Below are 20743 nucleotides of genomic sequence, written 5' to 3'. Positions count from 1 at the left end.
ACATATATTTCATATCACTGGCGAAAGATTGCCATCATTTTTATTTACCCATCCGTGTACTCTGTCACATTGCTTTAAAGATAACCTATGGCTTAGTTTAATGGTTTAAGATTGTTTCCTCAATTTTTAGATGTAAACTACATAACATGTCTATGAGGAATAAAAATAATGTTAATTGTATGTTCCGTATTTTTAAAAATTATTTTAATGACATTATTACAGCACAAATATTGAGAAAGTGTATGGTTCACATCATTATCAGTACCAGTCTTTTACAGGATAGCACCAACTGCCCCATATAGAAATAAAAGCTTTGTTTTATTCTTAGGTGTACATTCAACAGTTTAGCTGAAGTTATGAATACAGAAATATAATTTTATATAACGGCACAGTCAATTTAATATAGTAAAGTCAGGGTACAAATTCTGAGAGTAAACTCAAATTACTAACATAGCTTGACATACAGGGCTGATAAGGGGGGGAATTTATAGGACATTTTTGTTATTGTTGTTGCAGACTGAAAAGCCAGAACGACGTCATACCTTTGCATCTCTAGCCTTACGTAAGCGGTACAGCTATCTGACTGAGCCTGGATTGAGTGAGTGTGATATTTCATTAACATTCTTGGGAGAGTAACATTTAGTAGTGTTAAAGTTAACATAAAATCTAACATGTGACCAGTATAGACTATTTACCAGTTGAAAATGCAAATGTTATATCTGCACATTCTTGCCATGCATAACAAAGTCCTCATGCTTGTTCTATACAGTTTATTTTTGCATGGGTTATTATGATATTTAAGTTGCTGTGCTGTGCCTGCTCACTTTGTTAGATATTGTTCACTGTCTGTGTTCTCTTTTCTCATTGGCAAGAAAACAATGAAATTACCCATTTAATATCCATAACAATTTTTCTTACTTGACATATTAAGTCATAGTCTCCTCCTTTTTCATCCCCTCCTAAACTAGTATTGCTCCTTTTGGCTTTGTGATTGTGCAGAGTTTTCATTTATTTTTTGACAGAAATGCATGGAGAGTCACGAACAGACTTTCTCTCAGATGCTTTCACAGTTTGCACTGAATTGCCTGTCACCAAGACTACTCAGTACTGCATGATGCGTTATTATGGACTTAAGACCTTCTTACTTAGCCTGTTCTTTGCAATAGTAAAATTTGCTAAAGCACAGAAAATAGGATAGCATATTTTTGTTTAGTAATATTAATTTCTGGTTTGTCAGAATACCCGAATTTGGAATGAAACTGGTTTTTCCAAACAGATAAAAGGCACTTTAGTAAAATCAAGGTAGCCAGTAACAGGGGAATGTAGCACATCTAAAGTCAAAAGAGAAATTGTTTTCCTCTGGGTTCTCTGCATTTGTCTTGCCATTTTGCAGTTTGTTTTATTGTCTTGTTCATTACGTCGTTGTGCGATTTTTTTTTTTGTTTTGTTTTGTTTATTTTGGGGAGGGAGGGTCTTGTCTAAGTCATCTCCTTTGTTGGACTTAAGTTATATTATGTGTGCCATTTGTGGACCTTGGATCACATTGAAATCTCTTTTTTTGGCTCTTCATCATTCAACTCATATGTACCACCATGAAAGCATTGTTCTTCTTTCTTCTATGATACAAACACCACTGACCAATTTTTCCCTTTGGTCTCTCTGTTTCTCAACCATTTTTGTTGATTTTGTGTTGGATTTTAATTTGTCTGTTTAAAGAAACAGTTGAGCGAAGTACAACAAGAACACTGCCTGCTGGTTACCCTCACAAACCTGTCTTTTCAACAAGATCTTACCAGGCATGGTCGGCTGCTCCTGTTACCATCCCTGGGCAAACAAAATGTGGACTGGGTTCCCTCTCCAGCTCACCTTCCAACACGCCATCTGCTTCGCCATTAAAGTCAGTCTGGTCAATAACCTCAGCTTCTCCACTCAAGTCCACCCTGGGAACCACAAATGCATCTCCTGTAAAGTCCGTTAGTGACATAGCATCGCCCATTAGAACATACAGATCTATTTCTTCACCTATAAAAACTGTCGTTCAGCAAGGCCAATACCCTTCTCCAGTTTCTAGTGGTCTCATGTCTTCATCTTTTAAAACTGGCACAGATCCTGTGTCTATCAAGGGACTTGCTGCTTCACTGTCTTCAAGACCTATTTCTGTACCAACATCTGGTTCTATACTTGATCGAACATTCACCACAATGACCCCCCCTGAATCTCCAAAGTCAGTTGCCAATTTGTATACTTCAGCTTTGTCACTCCGATCAACTCTTACTTCCGCACCTACTGCAGCAACACCCACGTTTAAAACCTTAACAAGTCTGTCGTCGATGAAAACTTCTCCAGATCGAGGTACAGTCTCCAATGGGACAATTCTCTCATCGCTCTCTTCACCGGCTGGGCCTACTGTTGCCTCTGCTGAAACAGTCCTTCTCAATGGATCTGTGTCACCAGTCAAATATCCCTCTTATTCTTCTACATCACCCCGTCTACTCTCAGAAGGAACTAGCAGCTTGCAGGAGAGGATACAAGCTACAACACAAGCAGCTGCTTCCAGTGTTAGTGCAGCTTTTTGTGAGGCTGAAAAAACTCTAATTGGCTATTCTACATCAAGCTATGACACAATAAAATCCATGTCATCTCCTCTGAGATCAAATGTGTCAAATTCGGTGTATGGTTCCTATAGAGCCCCTGGTCCTTCCGGCACCCCACTATCAACTAGTGCTATGACTGTACCAGTTTTCTCTCTAGTGAACGTTCTCCCTGAGCCCCAAGATAAGAAGATATCAGACACAGTATCAACTGCACCTCAGACAACCACTCAAACACCATCATTTATGCCAAGATCTAAACCCTCAAAACCCCAACTCTTTATCCCTTCAGCAGCATTTAAATCAGCCACTGCCTCGCAAATGTCATCAAGTCAAGATATTTTGCGGGACGTGGCAGACATGAAAGAGGGTCTTATAAAAATGACTGCCATACTGCAAACTGATGCCACTAATGTATCAAAGACGTATCAGTCCCAGGCTACCAGGGAATCTAAAATGGAAGATGAGGAACCTTTCAGTTTAGTTGAGAAAGTTAAAGAAGATCTTGTGAAAGTTAGTGAAATCCTCTCTAAGGATGTACTGAGTGAGACAAAAGTCTGCACTAAGGACAAAGCATCTGAGGATGAGTGGGAAGAGTTCTCTAAAGATGAAATAGAGGAGGCTCAAGAGAGTGTACTGAAATCCCATCCCACTTTTGAATCCACCCTGCCAGTTAGACCACAGTCAGTGCAAGACAAAGACCTGAATTTAGCCAAGGTGGTTGACTACTTAATGAATGACATTGGTGCTAGTTCACTTTCAAAAATTGCTGGTGAAAAGAGCAAATACAACGAAATGAAGGAGGGGGAGGAAAAACAGAAACGTACATTCAAATCTGAGCATAAACTCAAAATGCCACCTCCAGGTATGCGCACCTCTCCTTCAGAGAAAGATTTATGCAAATTAACCGATTCATACAGTGGTACAGATGCAATTTTGGAATCCCCTGACGACTTTTCCCATGATCAGGATAAAAGCCCACTCTCAGACAGTGGTTTTGAAACCCGAAGTGAAAAGACTCCTTCGGCTCCTCAAAGTGCAGAGAGCACAGGACCCAAACCTCTCTTTTCAGATGTTCCTATTCCCCCAGTCATAACAGAAACCAGAACAGAGGTTGTTCATGTCATCAGAAGCTATGAACATCCTGAGGAGGCCTGTGAGCCCCTATTGGAAGAAGCTGCCGCATTGCAGTCACCTGCTTGCATTGAACCTGAGTCAGCTGCTGGCTCTATCAAAGACAAAGTAAAGGCTTTCCAGATGAAAGTTAGTTCTGAAGACGATTCTGTAATGAGCAAAAGTATGTGTCTGAAAGAGGAAACTCACATAACCACCACAACTAGAATGGTCTACCACAAACCACAGTTAAAAGAGGCAGGCTCTGACAGAATTGACGAAACCATGTCAGTTCGAGACATAATGAAAGCTTTCCAGTCAGGAAGAGACCCTTCCAAAGAATTGGCTGGGCTATTTGAACACAAGGCTAGTAAGGATTCTATCAAAGGAGATGAATTAACACCACGGTTCCTTGATAAGGACACAAAACCCAAAGTTGAAAGAATAATTGAGGTTCATATAGAAAAGGGCAACACAACAGACCCAACAGAGGTAATAATCAGAGAGACAAAGAAACACCCTGAGTATGTATGCAAAGGCAGCCGTGGTCTGAAGGAACTTTCTAACAGAGTAGAGGGTGATTTTGGGGCTCTGCAAGACGATGAACTGTTTACTGCTGAGGAAACAGTGCCCTCTTTCTTAGAAACCTCTAGAGTCAATACACCTGTTTCTCAAGAGGAGGAGAGTCGACCCAGTTCTGCTCAGCTCATTGCTGATGACTCATATAAAGCTTTTAAACTACTAAGCCAGCAGTCCATTGAATATCATGATGATGAATTGTCCGAGCTGAGGGGGGAGTCATATAGATTTGCTGAGAAAATGCTTCTTTCTGAAAAATTAGACACATCACAGTCTGATACTGAGGATTCAGTCATTAACCAGGGAAGTGGCATCACTCCTGATTTAGGAGCAGAAGGATTTTATGGCCCTAAAAGAGAAACAATTTTCAGATCAGCAAGGGACGCATCCGACAAATTTTTCCATAAAGATCAGTATGATAAACTGACGGTGTTGCACTATACAACAGAACCAGACAGCCCCAAACATACAGTCAGGATGCGCTTTACCCAAGATAGGCAAGACAGAAATAGAGAGAAACTTATATATGAAGATCGTGTTGACCAAACTGTTAAAGAGGCTGAAGAAAAACTAAGTGAAGTTTCACAGTTTTTTAGAGACAAAACAGAAAAGCTAAATGACGAGCTTCAATCCCCTGAGAAAAAGCCTCCCATGAGAGACTTCAGAGAGACACGGTCAGGCCCAAGCTCAGTGTGCAGTAGTCCTCAGAAAACAAAGCAGAAAACTGAAGTGAGCAATGAGGAATGGGATAAGGGGAAACAGAAATTGTTTGGTAGCATGAATGAAAGAAAAAGCGCTAGTTTGCCAAGCAGCCCAGAGAGGCGTGTGCAGTCACGCTTAAATGAGGACAAATCAAAACAGGAAAACGGTATTTGGCAGTCAAAGCCAGGTGATATTTCTCCTCCAGTTCAAGTTAAGACATCCAGAGTGAGCTCTGTTAGGCTAAAATTTGAAACAGAGGTCCAAAATCAAGATAAAAGTATGCCAAGTACACAATCAAAACCACCTGTGAAAAAACTTCAAGAAAGTAAGTTACCCGTGTATCAATTTTTTGCTGGCACCAAGTCTTCAAAAGTAGATTCCACAGAGGAAGGAAAGCCTCTGAACAAATCTGCAGAGAGTGATAAAATTAAAGTGACCTCCGGGCAATCTTTTAGTAAATTTGGCATTGCATCATGTTCATCAGAAACACCAGACACCATTTTCAGCAAGCCAGAGTTTGAAAAGGTCAGCAAGCCAAAAGAAGACACAAATGAAAAACTTAGTGACATCAATAAAATCAGGACTAGTGAAAGTGGAATGGAACAAATCCGTAACTCCTTAAAAGATGCTAGTAGTATTGATAAGCAGAGCACAATCAGTGTTGACCTTAAGGGGCAACATTTTAAAAATGAATTTCTTGTAAAGGAGATAAAATCAGATTTGACATCAAAAAAGAACCACATAGACAGTGATGATACACAAATGAAGACTCTTAAAAAAAAGATCACAGAATCACAAATTCCTGTGAGAATGTCATCTGGTCTCCCTGATGCTGAACAAGCAAAGAAAGCAAAACAAGATATAGTTGTTAAATTGGAAAAGAGTCCATCACATATACCTACCTTAGCTAAAACAAGAGTTCAGGGTCGCTCAGAACTGTCTAAGGAAGAGGCTGTAACAAAGATGTTTCAGAGTTCTGTAGAGGGTGGTGGTTTCAGAGATCCAAGTTCAGGTAACTACAGTGACTCTGGTGCAGTGGAAAAGGTTACCACGGTCACCACCAGAGAAAGTTTCAAGGGACTGAAAACATTACCAGTTTATGTAAGTGTACAAGTAGGAAAACAAGGTGAGAAAGATTTAGCAGGAGGGGCAAATGGATCTGTCAGGAAAATAGTCAGTTCAGAGAGCCGAACAATTTACACAGTCAAACAGAGACAGCCAACATCCCCTCAGGGTAGCCCAGATGATGACACATTAGAGCAGATATCTTTTCTTGATAGCTCTGCGAAAAGTCCCATGACCCCCGAAACACCTAGCTCTGAGGAAGTCAGTTATGATCTCACCTCAAGAACCCCCGAATGTTTCATGGCGTTCATACCAGGCAGTGCTAGTCCAATAGCTGAAGTCTCAGAAGAATCAGAGGATTCAGAGCAAGGCAAAGCATTTACATTTAAAGAACTTGCCCCAGAAAAGCTCATAGACACCATGCCAGCCAACATGAGTCAGGATACCAGACAGACAAGTAAAGACAAACGAGTTGCCTACATAGAGTTTCCTCCTCCCCCTCCCTTGGACTCTGAGTCATCACAAACAGAGAAGAAAGGGTCCTCTCCTTCCTTAGAGATGGACACTGATATGATGGAGGTGAACCTCCAGGAGGAGCATGATAAGCATCTACTTGCTGAACCCATAATTAGAGTCCAGCCTCCATCCCCTGTGCCTCCAGGAGCTAATGACAGTGATTCAAGTGACGATGAATCAGTATTTCAGCCCATTCCTGCAAAGAAATACACCTTTAAAATTGATGAGCAGGATCAAGAGAAGAAATCCAAACCCAAAAAACATGACAGAAATGGCAATCATAAAGAACCTGGGATAAATGGTAATGGCAAAGCAGAGGATAATGACTACGAACAAAATGGCAATGATCAGTCAATTACAGACTGCTCAATAGCAACAACTGCCGAGTTCTCTCATGACACAGATGCCACAGAGATTGATTCTCTGGATGGATATGACTTTCAGGATGAGGATGACGGCCTTCATGAAAATGATGTAAAACCATTTGGATTTTCCAGCGACAACAGAAAAGACATTTGGGCATCAGAAGGCATGCTTAGGCCTAGTGATCGTTCTTTCAGCCAAAGTAAACTAGAAGTAATTGAAGAGGAATCACCAACTGAGGAGTACAAAAAGGCGAAAACTAAGAGCGATCCTTCTGTTAAAAAAGCTGAAAATGGAAAAGACAATGAAAAGGACAAAAAGCAATCAAAGGAAGAAGGACTGCCTGATACTTACTTTAGCTACAAGCTTGAGGAAGAGTTTAATACTCCATTTAAAACTGTTGCAACAAAAGGCTTGGACTTTGATCCTTGGTCAAGTAAAGGAGGAGATGATGAAGTTGTTGATGCTAGAATTAAAGATGATGAGCCCAAGCCTTTTGGGCTAGCTATAGATGAGAAGTCTCAAGCGACTACCCCTGACACGACTCCTGCAAGAACTCCAACTGATGAAAGCACACCAACTAGTGAACCTAACCCTTTCCCCTTCCATGAAGGGAAGATGTTTGAGATGACCCGCAGTGGTGCAATTGACATGAGCAAACGGGATTTTGTTGAAGAGAGGCTGCAGTTTTTCCAGATTGGTGAGCATTTATATGGACGGAGACCTGGGAATAAAAGGGAAGGGGTCACAAATCCAAGTGTAGTCACATCACAACCACAGCAAGTAGAGCATGCACAGGTTAAGATGGATAACAGCTCAGTAATATCATACAATATCATTCAGATTTGCGCTGATCGCTCGGACACTCCATCTCATGACAACATTATGGAGCCACCCTCATATTCAGAAGTCAGTTCTAATTTGTGTTCCTCTTTTAAGATAGGAGTCAAAGACACCTCTGGTGAGAATAAGGATTTGGTGTGTATGGACTGGGACAGTTTTACACTTAAAACATCAGTAGCTTCAGAAGTCTTCAAACCAGAAACAAGTACAGAAAGCCAAAACGAGCAAAGGAAAGATTTATCAAAGACAGAGCAGAAATGTATCCAGACACAGAACTGCAATAATAATAATAATCTACAGGCCTCCAGTGTTGCAGATAAGTACATGCAGTACAGCACTATAGAACAGCATCAGCAGGCACATCCTGAGTGCAGCTACTTTAAGCATAGTCCAGAGGACTTACCCAAAACAGACTCAGATTTAGTGAGAGAAGAGAGCTATGATATGAACAAGGCAAATGTAATTCCACAATGCCATGAACAAAGTGCTGTGAACAAAGAAAATTTAATTCCACAATGCAAGGAAGTTAAAAGAAAGCCACTAAAGTCTAGGTTGCCAATACTGGAACCCCGTTCAACAAAAGGCTATTGCAGTGCAGGTATAAGTTTACAGCTATCAAACAAAGAAATCAAACTAGTGCCCAGCAAAAGACTAGATCCATTCCCGATTGTGAAGCCTAAATCTCGCATCCCAGTGTTGAAGGTTAAAAAAGATCCTAATAGTTCTTCTTCAATAGGAAAATGTAGGACAAGCATATTAGTGAAAGAGAAAAGAAGAACTCAGGTATTAGTAGCTAAAAGTACATCAAAGACAGACTCTCCAAGCACATCAAAAAGTAAGACAAGCCAGAAGCAGGTACAGGCTGTGGGCAAAATCTCTAACTCAAAGGCTAGTGAAGCAGTAAAGCTTGTGGACTGCCATGCCAATGAAGACAAAAAGATGCAGGGAGATGATAAGGATGAAGAAAGGAGCACATCCAGGAACACCTCTTTGTCAGAAGCATCCCAGCCCTCCACTACATCCAGGTCTGCTAGAGACGTGAGAGCAGAGGTTGAGCAGGCCGGCAGAGACAGGAGGAGGAGGAGGAGGAGTAAGAGGACGGGTGGAAGTGAAGGCAGTCAGGGTGCTGGGTCTCAAGTGGCCCCCGGCGTGGAAATCGAGCCTAGTTTGTAAAATTTTCCACTTGTATGATCTTAGTTGCATGAACCATTGTGATTGCTTGTGGCGTGATTTAATTGTAGATGTCTTTTCTATCATTATTTCATCTTTCTCTCTTTGTGTACTTGTGTCTCTTGTTATGATTTCACTCTATATGACGTAGTCAGCGTTACTGTAGCATGCTAATATGAGAGGGGCGCTGGACAGATCGTCGCCTTTGCAGAGTGCTAAGCAGTTTGCAGTAGCTTGTATGAATTATTTGACTTTTGGTCTTATGCAGAAACTTTAGAAGCATTTGAAACAACTATCCATTGTTCATTTGTGAGTCTTGTCCATCATCATGTATCCAGTGAGGTTTTTTGTTTTGTTTTTATTGTAAGAGGAATTATAGATTAGTAGCAGAGTATTCTTTGCAAACTTACTCTTTAACACCACTGACAAATTATTAACCAGATGCCTTAAAACATTGCATTTGTCCTCTTTTCTCCTCAACATATCCAAAATGTAACTAATTTCTGGGGAAAAGGTTATATCAGTTTTCTCATTTTTATTATGTTAAATTGTATTTGTTAATGAATTTATTTACTTATTGCTATTTTTTTTACTAGGCCCTCAAAGTCCTTGTGAGAGGACAGATCTTCGAATGGCTATAGTGGCTGATCATCTTGGCCTTAGCTGGACTGGTAAGAGAAACAATCCTAAGCAATGTTTCTACCTAGAGGATTAAAACTGTGTTGCTCACATTTATATGACAATTTCACTTTTATTTTTTAGAAACTGTTAACTTGAAAAATTAGTATTTGACAGTGCTGTTTGCTGACGGTGGCTTTATACTGAGTAAATACGGCATTTTTTTTGGCATTGTATGCTCAGAATGGTCCTGATCAGTAGGCAGTACCATCTGCATTCTCTTGACCCGCCTGCACTGCAGTATTACGTACGTGTCTGGAAGAGAGATAGACTGGTAATCTATTTTTAATGTGTTGCAGAGCTTGCCAGGGAAATGGATTTCTCGGTTGATGAGATAAATCACATCCGTGTGGAGAACCCCAACTCATTGACAGCTCAGAGTTTCATGCTATTAAAGAAATGGGTCAGCAGAGACGGTAAAAATGCCACAAGTAAGTTCCTGCATTATTTTCTTTTGCTAGACGGTAAACAGCAGGGTATGTTGCATACATCATACCTCAAACTTCACAGAGATACCACACATGGACTGTAAGCTATGGCTAAAACCTCCTCACTGGGCAAAATCATGGTGTTGTTCCTCATCACTGTGAATAAAATTCATACAGCTGTTTCTTTCAGAGTGTCTACTCTATAAAAGACTGCCATTCTTGTCCAAAAATCTCACTGACTGTAACTGTTTGAACAGAAGTTATAATTCCACTGTTTTTTTTCCCCACTTATTTAACATGTTCTGAAACTGAGTGTATTCTTTTCTACCCTTCTAGCGGATGCCTTAACTGCAGCACTGACAAAGATCAATCGGATGGATATTGTGACATTGCTGGAAGGGCCAATATTTGATTATGGTAACATTTCAGGCACAAGGTGTTTTGCAGATGATAACGCAGTTTTCCGGGATCAGGCTGATGGTAAAGTTTAGCCCCATCTAGCTGAACTCTGTTTCTCCTTTTATTTCTTTCTTGAATCTTTGCAGAAGTAGAAAATCATAAAGGCTAAACACTTACTGATCTAAATTCAAATCAAAATTCAATTTTACTAAATTCACGTTTAAACCAATGAATATATTTGATTCTCCGATTATTAATGCTGCTCCTTACTCAAACTGGTGTGACTAACCAGCGTTGGGCAGTGTGATATGATTGTGTTTAACTGTATGGATTGATATAATGCATGCAGTTATGAATATTAAAACTTAATCCCATCTTAGTGAAATGAAAACATCATTATTCGGCTCTTAATACTGCTGAGTAATTGAGTTTATAATTTGTTAGAATTTTTCTAATTTCTCATGCCTGCATTATAATTTGGTGTTATATGATGGGATTAACATTTGGTCCATGCTCAACTTACATAAACATTATGTTTATATGTATATACAGTATTCTAAACAAAACCTAGTTGCGAAATTTGTGGTAGTTCTGTAATACTGTAATTGAGCAAATACTTAGATACATGAAAACATAATGATAGCTGCATTGCTTTTAGGTAACATGCATGCTTTGTTCTACTCTTTCCAATAAGAACAACAGCTATATTTCAGTCTCATCTAGCTCTTCTGATAGCATGGTGGAATGTCTGCTTTGGTGATGCCTGTAGAGCTTGATAGTTCTATAGCATCCCAGCCTCTGAACCTTCCTGCTAGAGTGCCTTCTTCTAGTCTTCTGCAAAACCAGACCCGCTACTCTTCAAAGCCACCTGGCCGCTCCCACAGCAACACCTCTGTGCCTTTGAGCAGCACTCTTGGCATAGCTGCTGCTGCCTCCTCTCTTGCTATCTAGTTTCGTAACTGCACTAATAATGCAAACTCTAGCTGCAGCTCCCTACTCACTGTCAGCTCAACTCGCAGCATTGCTAACTCTGAAGCTTCATTCATCTGCATTGCTAGCTTCATTGTACTAATATTCACAACTAACTCTGCATTATCATTTTAAGAACTTTTTTCTTTTCAAAACTACACCCTATGGTGTCCTTGATCTTCCCCGATTTCCCCTCTTCATCATTCTCTGCCTCCTTACCTGTTATAACTGTGTTATCTGTTTGCAATATTCCAGTGCTGTGTTGTTTCTTCTTTTTCCTCCATTTATATCTGAACCCCATAATTCCTACATAGTAGAGCCACATTATATATGTGACATTCACTCTATATCAAATCTATATTGGTAAATTAATCTGCTGCATGTCATAACTGTTTTGCCATGTAATATTCTTTCATTTCAAAATCATTACCACTGTTTCATTTTTGTTTATTGTGCGTGTGAAAAAGCTCACCTAACAAATCTGTTGATCTGGTAGAGGCATTTTGGAGTTGTGGTGTTGCATCCACCTCAGTCCTGCTGTGTTGTATCACTCAGGTTACCACGACATCAGTCTGGAGCTGCAGAGTCCCTCAGAGTTGTCCTATGAACCCCCCACCCCTCTCCGCAAGGACGATTTCTTTAGTGAGGACAGTAGTGTAGTCTCGCCCAGTACAACCCTCATTAGACCCAATGAACTGTCCTTGGCGACCACCTCCAGGGATGCACTCTCCCTCAATGCAGCACCCCCTACTGTGGTAGCTGAGGATACCTCAATAGGAGGCAGAGGGTCTTGTAGTCGAGAAGGGGGCTCAACTGAAGATGACCTGGAGGTCCATGACAGTGACGAGGTGTCTAAACATCCAGAAGTGTTCATGCAGAGCGCTCTCAGAGAGCAAGAGGTTCCTCCCAATGGAGCCCATGGGGCAAGAGAAAGTGGCAGGTCTGGTTTTGAAGAGGAAGAGGAGGAAGAGATGACACAGGAGAAGCTCAAGCCCCCTCTTAAAGGCATTAACTTGGAGGAAGGGTCAGAGAATGAGGAGATAACCAAAGAAAGAGTGCAGGCATATCTCGCACAAGTGGAACAGGCAGAAAAAGAGATGTCTTCGATTGCAGGGTTGCAAGAAGGGCCATCCAGTGTGAGCAAGGAGATGTCTGCTTCAGTTCTGCATACTGATACACAAATGCACCAAGAGTGGAGGTGAGATCTGTCACCTTTCCCTTTTTTCATATTGACAACATAATATCTTTACTTGATATCCTCTTAACAAGGCCCTCACATCAGCAGACCAGGCACCACTGGACAAGCTCATGACCTAACTGATCCTGATCTAATCTATTTTTAGCCAAAAGCCAACATCCGCTCCCTCTGTGCTGCAAGCTGAGAGACAGAACGGGGAGCATCCAGAGCTCCAAGCCCAAGTTGCCTCACTGCTTGAGGCCCAGGAACCCTCCAGTAAGGTGAAGGGCAAAGGCAGCAGGGATTCTGAGAAAATGGATAGGATCACCCCAGATGACAGCGCCGCTGGGCCGAGCACCATGGATGAGGAGACGGCAGAGCCAAAAGCTAAGGTACTGTTGTTGATATTCATTTGCACTGAACAAAGAGACCCAGAACACTGAACATGTTAGAGACTCAGAAAAGAGCTCAAACGCAACAGGTAATATATGTTTGTGGTTAGGTTTGTTACTCTTTTCAAACACAATTAATTTCACTGCTTTAAAATTCAACTGTTCTTGAGTTCGGGGTAGAACAGTAGCTTCATTAAGGTGTCCTTTTTGATTAAACCTAATCTACATGAATAAGGGCTCTGGGCCAACCAAAATATACTGAACTGCTTTCAGCAGGGAGCACATAGAGACAATGATTCCAGTTCTGATGAGGAACACACAGTCACCACCAGGGTATATCGGCGGAGGGTGATTCTGAAGGTATTTGGTGTTACTAGTGCAGGGTGTGCAGTGATCTTTGTGTGTGTGCTTATTTATGTATGTGTGGGCATGGAGTGATGCGCTCATTGCTTGTCCATTATAAGGTTCTCATATCTTCTTCATAGGTTATCACCTCTATACCTTTACTTATTCTATTCATCTTTTTTGTCTTCTTGACTTTACTTACTTTTCTTAAATCCTATCCTTCCAAAGAGTATTATACGCATCATTATATATCTGATTTAATTTTTTTTTAAATAATGGAATGGAGACATGGGATACATGTATTACTTAAAAACTATTCAGACAGGATAAGATTTCAATACATATATCTGTTTAGTAATGTTTCCAGAGGATGTCTGTAGTAATTATGATTGATTTGTGTAGGATAAATGATCTCCGTAAAAATGGGAGTGTCTTCACAATGTAAGCATTGTTGCCACACTAAAAATTAAATGTCTACAACATACACTTCATTTTTTTATTTAAAAAAATAAATAAATATATGATTGACTTGACCTTTACAGTAAGCACTTCTTGTAGGGTTGTGGCCACTCAGGTTGCACTTGATCATTAGTGAGTCACATGACCACAACATGTATGTAGGCTGTGCTTACCTAAAAACCCCCTGGAAGCATCACTTCTCTGATGAGTCCTTTTAAAGATCATCTATATTTTATATTTCCACATTTTAAACTTGGCCAATTTATTGTTTTATTTTTTTTTCACGTTCTGGATTGTTTTTTTCACACACTTTCTGGAGTGTGAAGAAAAAGCAAAATCTATTCTCCCACAGGATGTAATAGAGTCTTTACTAACATATCAATTTGGATGGGATTCATATTACCTGAAAGGTAAAATATGGCATAATCTGTCCAAATTACCCCACCTTCCCATGTAAAACTAATACAGACTGCCTTTAGTCAGTGACCTTACTTTGCTACGTTGGAGCTTGAATAAATATTGACATAGGCAAAAACAGTGTTGTTGTGACATGTAGGTTTTTCCCACTCTATCCACGGCCTATTTTCTGTCAATCAGACTGAATACTTGATGTTAGTTATGCTATAACTGCATAACACACAACCAGTGCTGGAAATTACCACTGAAAATTCCAGATCACGTACTGCTTTATGGAACTGCTTGCGGCTTGCACAAGTCTGCGTGTCTGTATGCGCATGTCTGTGCTTACTAATAGATGAGTAAGTCTGTTTATACATCTTCCTCTATAGGGTGATCAGGCCAAAAACATTCCTGGTGAATCAGTCACAGAGGAGCAGTTCACAGATGAAGAGGGAAACATTGTCACCAGAAAAGTAACCATGCAAATCAAAGCACCTTTAGCCATTTGTCACATTTCCTTCCATATGTGTATATATATATATATCCTTCCATCATCATCTGCGTGAGTGTGAGAAGCGCATTGTATTGCATGACTTTAGCCTCTCTCTCAGGTCATCCGGAAAGTGGTGCGTCGTGTGCCTGGAAAAGATGAGAAAGGCAAGAAGAAGAGAGGCAGGCGCTCCAGAGAGGCCGCTAGGGCCGATCAGCCTGGTGAAGAGGAAGAGGGGTCCTCTAAGAGCCCCGAGTGCCTTAGCGAAAACTCTGAGGTTGGGAAGGTGTGCCGTGTGCAATCTTGATTTCCACTGGAGTTGAAAACGCTTGCGTGTGACTCACTTGTTGTGTTTGAAACATCTAAGACTTGGATGGTTGTGTGGACAGGCTGTGAACAAATGCTGCATTCTCATTTATGAACGAGAGAGAGCATTCCCTTACCAAGTGGCAATTTCACGGCGTTGCATTTAACACTTTTTTAACTCATCAGAGTTAACATTTGATTAGTGCTATCTGCTTGAGTGTGTTGTTAATGTTTCCAGGTTTTTACCAGCTTGCACTCCAGGGAACGATTTCGTGGCCTAACCTATGGATGACCATGAGTGAAGTGATTTGTGAAGATTCTAGCAGTCTCACCATTTCTTTCTTTCTCTGCTTCAGGTCGGAGAGGGAGACAAGAAGAAAGAAGGGAGACAAAGAGGGAAAAAGGGTCAATCGTAACAGTCATGTGTGCTAAATGGTATGTTAATGTCCACAGTTGTGCTAGAAGTCATTGATAACATTTAATGTATAAGCATCAGCTGCACATCCATGAGAAGAATTATGCTTTGTAACAGTTCCTTTCTTTCCAGCACAACTGAAATGCAGTCACACTGCTGTACAGGCCGCCACATTGTTCTCTGGCAAACAGCACGGTGATCTGATCACTAGAGAATGCTTTGAAGGCCTTGAACTTCTATGCGCTCACCATGCAACCAGCCAGAATCATGTTTGTCGTAAAACACAATTGGTCAAATAGTATCCAAATCTCAGTAACTACTTTACAAACAACCATTTATAATCTCGCACTTCAGAGGAAAAATATTTAAGAAAAAGTAACATATAATCAGTTGATAGAATGCAGTCATATGAAAGGCATTTTGTCTTATGTTGTCTCAGGGAGGTTTTCCTTGTCACTGTTGCTGCTAGCTTGCTGAGTAGAGATCCAAATCTACATTGGGATTTCTTTAAAGCATTGTGACAATGTTTATTGTTAACAGCACTATACAAATAAAACTGAATTGAACTGAAATTAACAGACACACTCTGATGTTTTGTGTTCCTTTGCTAGAGATCTGAACTTGTTTCATCATTGTTTTCCTGGGAAAAGGATCACTGGAAACGCAATGCAGAAGATCAGGACAGGAGATTGTGCGTCTGCAGCATTAACATAAACGCATGGTTTTTAGGAAGAGGACTTTATGATTTCGCATGAGCATGGAAAACCTCCGACTTTCTGTCAATGACACAAAGCATCTGATCGGTGCCACGAAATGACACATTAGCTCAAGACGGTTGGTGGCATGAAGCTTCTTCTACGCCTTATGTTGGAGGAGTGCTAATGACTAAAAAATGGCACTGAAGCATTTCCATGACCAAAGATGGTACAAAGAGCATTGTGGACTGACAGAAATAGAAGAACATGTTTTTAAAAACACCTTCTACACTCGCCTTACTTTTTTTTCCCCCTCTCGGACTAGTGTCGGGCTGTATAATGCTGTTTTTAAAGATCCTGTACATAAATCAGAACTGTATAAATTCTAAAGTAGCTCACAAAATTGTGAATGCACTGACAAGAGAGAGTCACAGTGTGTGTTGGAATGAAATGAAAAATGAAATGAAATGAATGCTGATATTAATTCCAACTTTAAAGAAAAAGTATGGGGGTAACTCCACAGGTACTTGTAATTACACAAAGAAAAAAAACTTTTTACACAAGAACAAGTTTGCTTGATTTCAACAGAGTACATTTCTTTTTAAGCATACCACAAGTCTCAATAATGACAAAAACAGACATAGCTGCAGTTGTGTTAAAAGATTTACTCAGAATACTAATATTTTGATGCATGTGATTCACCTTATTTTTGATTTGTTTCCTATCTACATAACCAGAGGTGTGGTAAATGTTCTATCTGTGTGCACACTCATAGCCTTGGTATTTGTCACTAATACTGTTTTATATTGACACCACTGTACCACAACAGACTCACAGGAAGTGAATGGACATGATTGAATGCAAAATTCTTGCAGCTAAAGGTTTCCTATGCTATGCAGTCATGGACAAACTTGGAGTGTGAGAGGGCGCATCACATCAACTGGCACACCGTTAACTTTAACCGGTCTCATGTGTATTGGCACTAAGAAGTCTTTCTGTAAGCCAACCATTTGTAACCATTCTAACAGTGTATTACTAGGTTCCAAGGCTGCTGTGGTCGTAAGGGGCATTTTTTTATTTGGGTTTGGTGAAATATTTCCTTATGTTGAATATACTCAAAAAAAAAAAAAGAGAGAGAGATCACCTTCAGGTATTCATTGAATGATCTGGTAACAAACTTGTATGAGAAACCATACACTGGATGATTGAATTAATTATTTAAGCATAAAATAAATTGTGTTCAAACTCTGAAAAGGTGTGATTTGAACTTTTATCTGTATGATTTTGAAAGAAGTATATGTGGCCCTTTTATGCCAAAGACAGACAGATAATTGTTCTGTAAGAGTATATCGTATAAGAGGAATTTTATTTGTTAACATTGGGTTAGTTGCTGAGTCTACTGTTGTGAAGTTGAAAAAAAAAAAACCTTAAACTTCCCATTTACCCTTCTATTCTCAGAAGAACAATAATTTTACCAATGGATACATTATCACATGCTAAGATGTCATACGCATGAGTTGTGTAATGGATCATGTGTGTCAGATTTGTAAGACTTGCTCTCACTACCCCTTGCAAGACATCTAGCCAGTATAGCAACCTGCAGGTCCTATGTACTATACATTTCAAGCCCTTTCGAGCTTCCTTTTTACACTACACTTCTACACTAACATAAGACAGTAGCAGAAGTTTATTTGGATTACTCGCACCAAAGGAATGGGATTTGAATCCAGTCTCCTTTAAGAGATGATGAACTGCAGGCCTGCACAGACCCAAACTGCAGCTGTTCATTTGCTTTCTGCAATACTATCAGAATGGCCATCTTTTTAGTGTTACAGAAGCTTTATGGAAAAACTATTCTGCACATCTATTGTGATTCTGCAGTAGTCTGTTCCTGGTCTTTTAGTTAACCATCTAGGTTTTACCATTGGCTCTATGTGAAACTGTACATTTTTTTGTACATTTTAGTGGTGAATTACATTGTTCAATAAATAGCCTCAAAATTGTTAGGACCAACCACAAAAAAAGACTGCATAGGGACAATTTCTAAATGTTTCTGGGACAAGGTTATTTGAAACAGTGGCTTGTGTTGCAAAACAGACAATGTGCTTGTAGCACAAACAAATGAGCAGTGACTCACCTTTAAATGATGATGAAGACCTGGATCACTGTTTTTCAGCAGGTCACAGATATCATCAGTGATCTTCTCACATTACATTTGTCCTTATGAATCTATATAGTTGTTATTAATCTAAGCAAGCCTCATCTTTAGCAATCCCAGATAAATTTTAGGTGTCAATACATCTTTTAAGACATAAAAGTAGGACTGAAAGTGTGTTAAAAGGAACAATGAAAATGGAAGACAATGCCTACTAAATGTCTACATTTTTGTTAATACTACAACTGAATTTAAATATTTTGAATGCTATGAATACAGTAGAAGTTCAAATATAGATATAGATACTACAAATTAAACCCAGTATAAGTGCATAATAGGTAGCAGATCAAGTTTTTCAAGACTATTCTTAATATAGCTAGGTCATTAATATACTAATATACTAAATACTGCAATGATATACTTTTTAATGTAAACAAACCTTAACCAAACAAACCAAACCATATTAGCAATTTTATTTTGTTACAGGTATCTTAAGGTTTGTGTAACTAGGAGAAAAAAACACATTAACTTAAAATCTAACTGGTTCTAGCTAGCCATAATTTCAGTAATAAATTGTTAATAAAGAATATCTTTAGACAAAAATTGCAGTCACACCAGTCTAAGTGTTTACATTTGTTTACATATTAGCATTGCAAATGAAATGTACTAGCAAACAAATAGCAAATAAACAAAATAGTATTCAACAAATAGAACGGTAGAAAATATGTAAGATAGTATGTAATGGTATATTTTCTTATATGCAAGTGCTTTAGTGCTTTAGTTCTTTTTATAAAAGAAAGAAGCTGATGTGTGAGGAGGTGTCTATTATGTTATTTTCTGTTGCTAGGCAGGCTGTGCTACCTGAGACTCACCAGTAGCAGACGGGAACGTCCCGTAGTCAGAGGTCACATCAAATTTTATCCACAAGACTGATGAGATTGTTACTGTTCCAGATTGTTACCATTCCATGCCTGGCTTTTGGGGGAACTGTGGCAGATGGAGGTCCCTCACACCTTTCAAAGGTCATAATAAGTTTGAGTTGCTAGAGAGTCCATGGAGATGTGATACGGTGCAATAGCCACCACATACAGCTTTAGTGTAGTTGAGGACTTCGCACTGCCTAGCAGTCTCTCAAGAATTTTGGGATTCACATTATGCAATGCACCTAGTCAGTGAGGTGCATGCCATTTTCAGAGCAGCTTTCAACTAAGGACATACAAGGTACCTGTTTTAAGAACCGGCACACAGGATTGTTTCCTGGAATGCCAGGTCACAGTTTTTAGTTAGCAGTTCATTGCAAGGGTCCAAACCCACAGACACTGGTGACCTGGCTGGGGGTGCATCCATCCATGTGGGACATCAGATCTGCTTAGGAAGGAAGCTACCAGGGTGTTCTGAACTAATTAAAGCACCAGTGAAAACTCTATGGTATATGGTGTGGCCAGTAGTGGGCCAGTGTATCCTGTTCCAGTAGTCTGCCCAGCTCCACCAAAGATAGAAAGACAACCGCGAATGTGTTGACTTGACATCAGCGAAGAAGTTCACTCGGGTCATTCCAAAATTTTCCCCAGATCTAGCTTACCAGTTATGGGTGTTGATGCCACTCTTCTGGGTAGTCTTGACAGTGTGTTTGCTGCATCTCTGTACAGCCCCAGCAGATAAATTGACAGAGAGTAGAGATAATTGTTCAACCTTGTGCCTGATGGTGGATATACCTGACCTTCACAACATTGGCTGAGCAGACCAAGACACTGCAACTTCTCAGAACCAGTAAGACAAACATGAGGCCCAGGTTGACCAACCTCAAATCTAGCTTTGTTCTGTGAGCAACACAGTCCCTGTGCCCCTGGGGCACCACACTGCTCCCCAATTAATAAAGGAGGCTTGTGTAGTTAGAAAAGCTTTCACAGTGAATATTCCCTAGTAAAGATCTGCTAGGTCATTATCCGCCTGCAAGAGTTTCTCGGGCACAGCTGTAGAGTCCTCCAAAGAGGAATAGGGAAAATGAGTAGTCATTGGAAGGTGGGCTCAGTTGAAGGACATTAGCAGCCAACTTGTGTGGGCTCAGTTCCTGAATCATTGATTTCAGTGGAGCCATATCTGTTACTACTCATTAATAAATTAATTTGTGTAGAAAGTAACTCAGACTGCTTTCTGGGCTTCTGGTTATGTCACAGTTGCCAGATGTGAATATTTGCAACAAGCGACCTGTTTTAGTTGTGGGGTTTAGGTCAGATTCAACTCTCTGAGTCAGGGTGTAAATCTGCCATCCAAATGCGCCATGTGGGTATCAGCATTGCCAGCAGTCAGTGTGCAGAGGCTGTACCTGAGCCAGACTCTACATCCTTAAGAGGATTAATACTGAGTCAGTGAACGCATAACTGGTGCCTGCCTTTGGCTCCCACGGAATTCAGACACTAGATGCATGAGTGTACGTGTCCTACGGCATGGCTTGGATAACAATGAAGGGTCCAGCCCCAGAGTGGTGTTTTAG

The 20743-nt window shown here is 40.2% G+C and overlaps 1 protein-coding gene across 50 annotated transcripts in view; it reads left to right on the top strand.

Annotated features, from left to right (window-relative positions):
- ank3b (ankyrin 3b) overlaps positions 1–17348 on the top strand; it is a 166609-nt gene extending 149261 nt beyond the window's left edge. For 22 of the 50 annotated variants that reach the window (XM_053238475.1, XM_053238476.1, XM_053238473.1 and 19 more), the window contains 12 exons: positions 517–598; positions 1717–7629; positions 9539–9613; positions 9920–10051; positions 10385–10528; positions 11972–12614; positions 12760–12985; positions 13259–13345; positions 14578–14661; positions 14788–14964; positions 15341–15419; positions 16011–17348. In XM_053238475.1, the coding sequence (XP_053094450.1) occupies positions 517–598; positions 1717–7629; positions 9539–9613; positions 9920–10051; positions 10385–10528; positions 11972–12614; positions 12760–12985; positions 13259–13345; positions 14578–14661; positions 14788–14964; positions 15341–15400 (7623 nt within the window). In that variant the 3' untranslated portion in view covers positions 15401–15419; positions 16011–17348. Of the gene's footprint in view, positions 1–516; positions 599–1716; positions 8938–9538; positions 9614–9919; positions 10052–10384; positions 10529–11971; positions 12615–12759; positions 12986–13258; positions 13346–14577; positions 14662–14787; positions 14965–15340; positions 15420–15531 lie in introns of all 50 variants that reach the window. The other 28 variants (XM_053238444.1, XM_053238447.1, XM_053238443.1 and 25 more) reach the window with 14 other exon arrangements.
- The last annotated feature ends 3395 nt before the right edge of the window (positions 17349–20743 follow it).

This window comes from Pangasianodon hypophthalmus, chromosome 12 (assembly GCF_027358585.1).
Source record: "Pangasianodon hypophthalmus isolate fPanHyp1 chromosome 12, fPanHyp1.pri, whole genome shotgun sequence".
Classification (NCBI taxonomy): Eukaryota; Metazoa; Chordata; class Actinopteri; order Siluriformes; family Pangasiidae; genus Pangasianodon; species Pangasianodon hypophthalmus.
The sequence above is the reverse complement of the archived record's forward strand: the minus strand, read 5'-3'. Positions and strand labels throughout refer to the sequence as shown.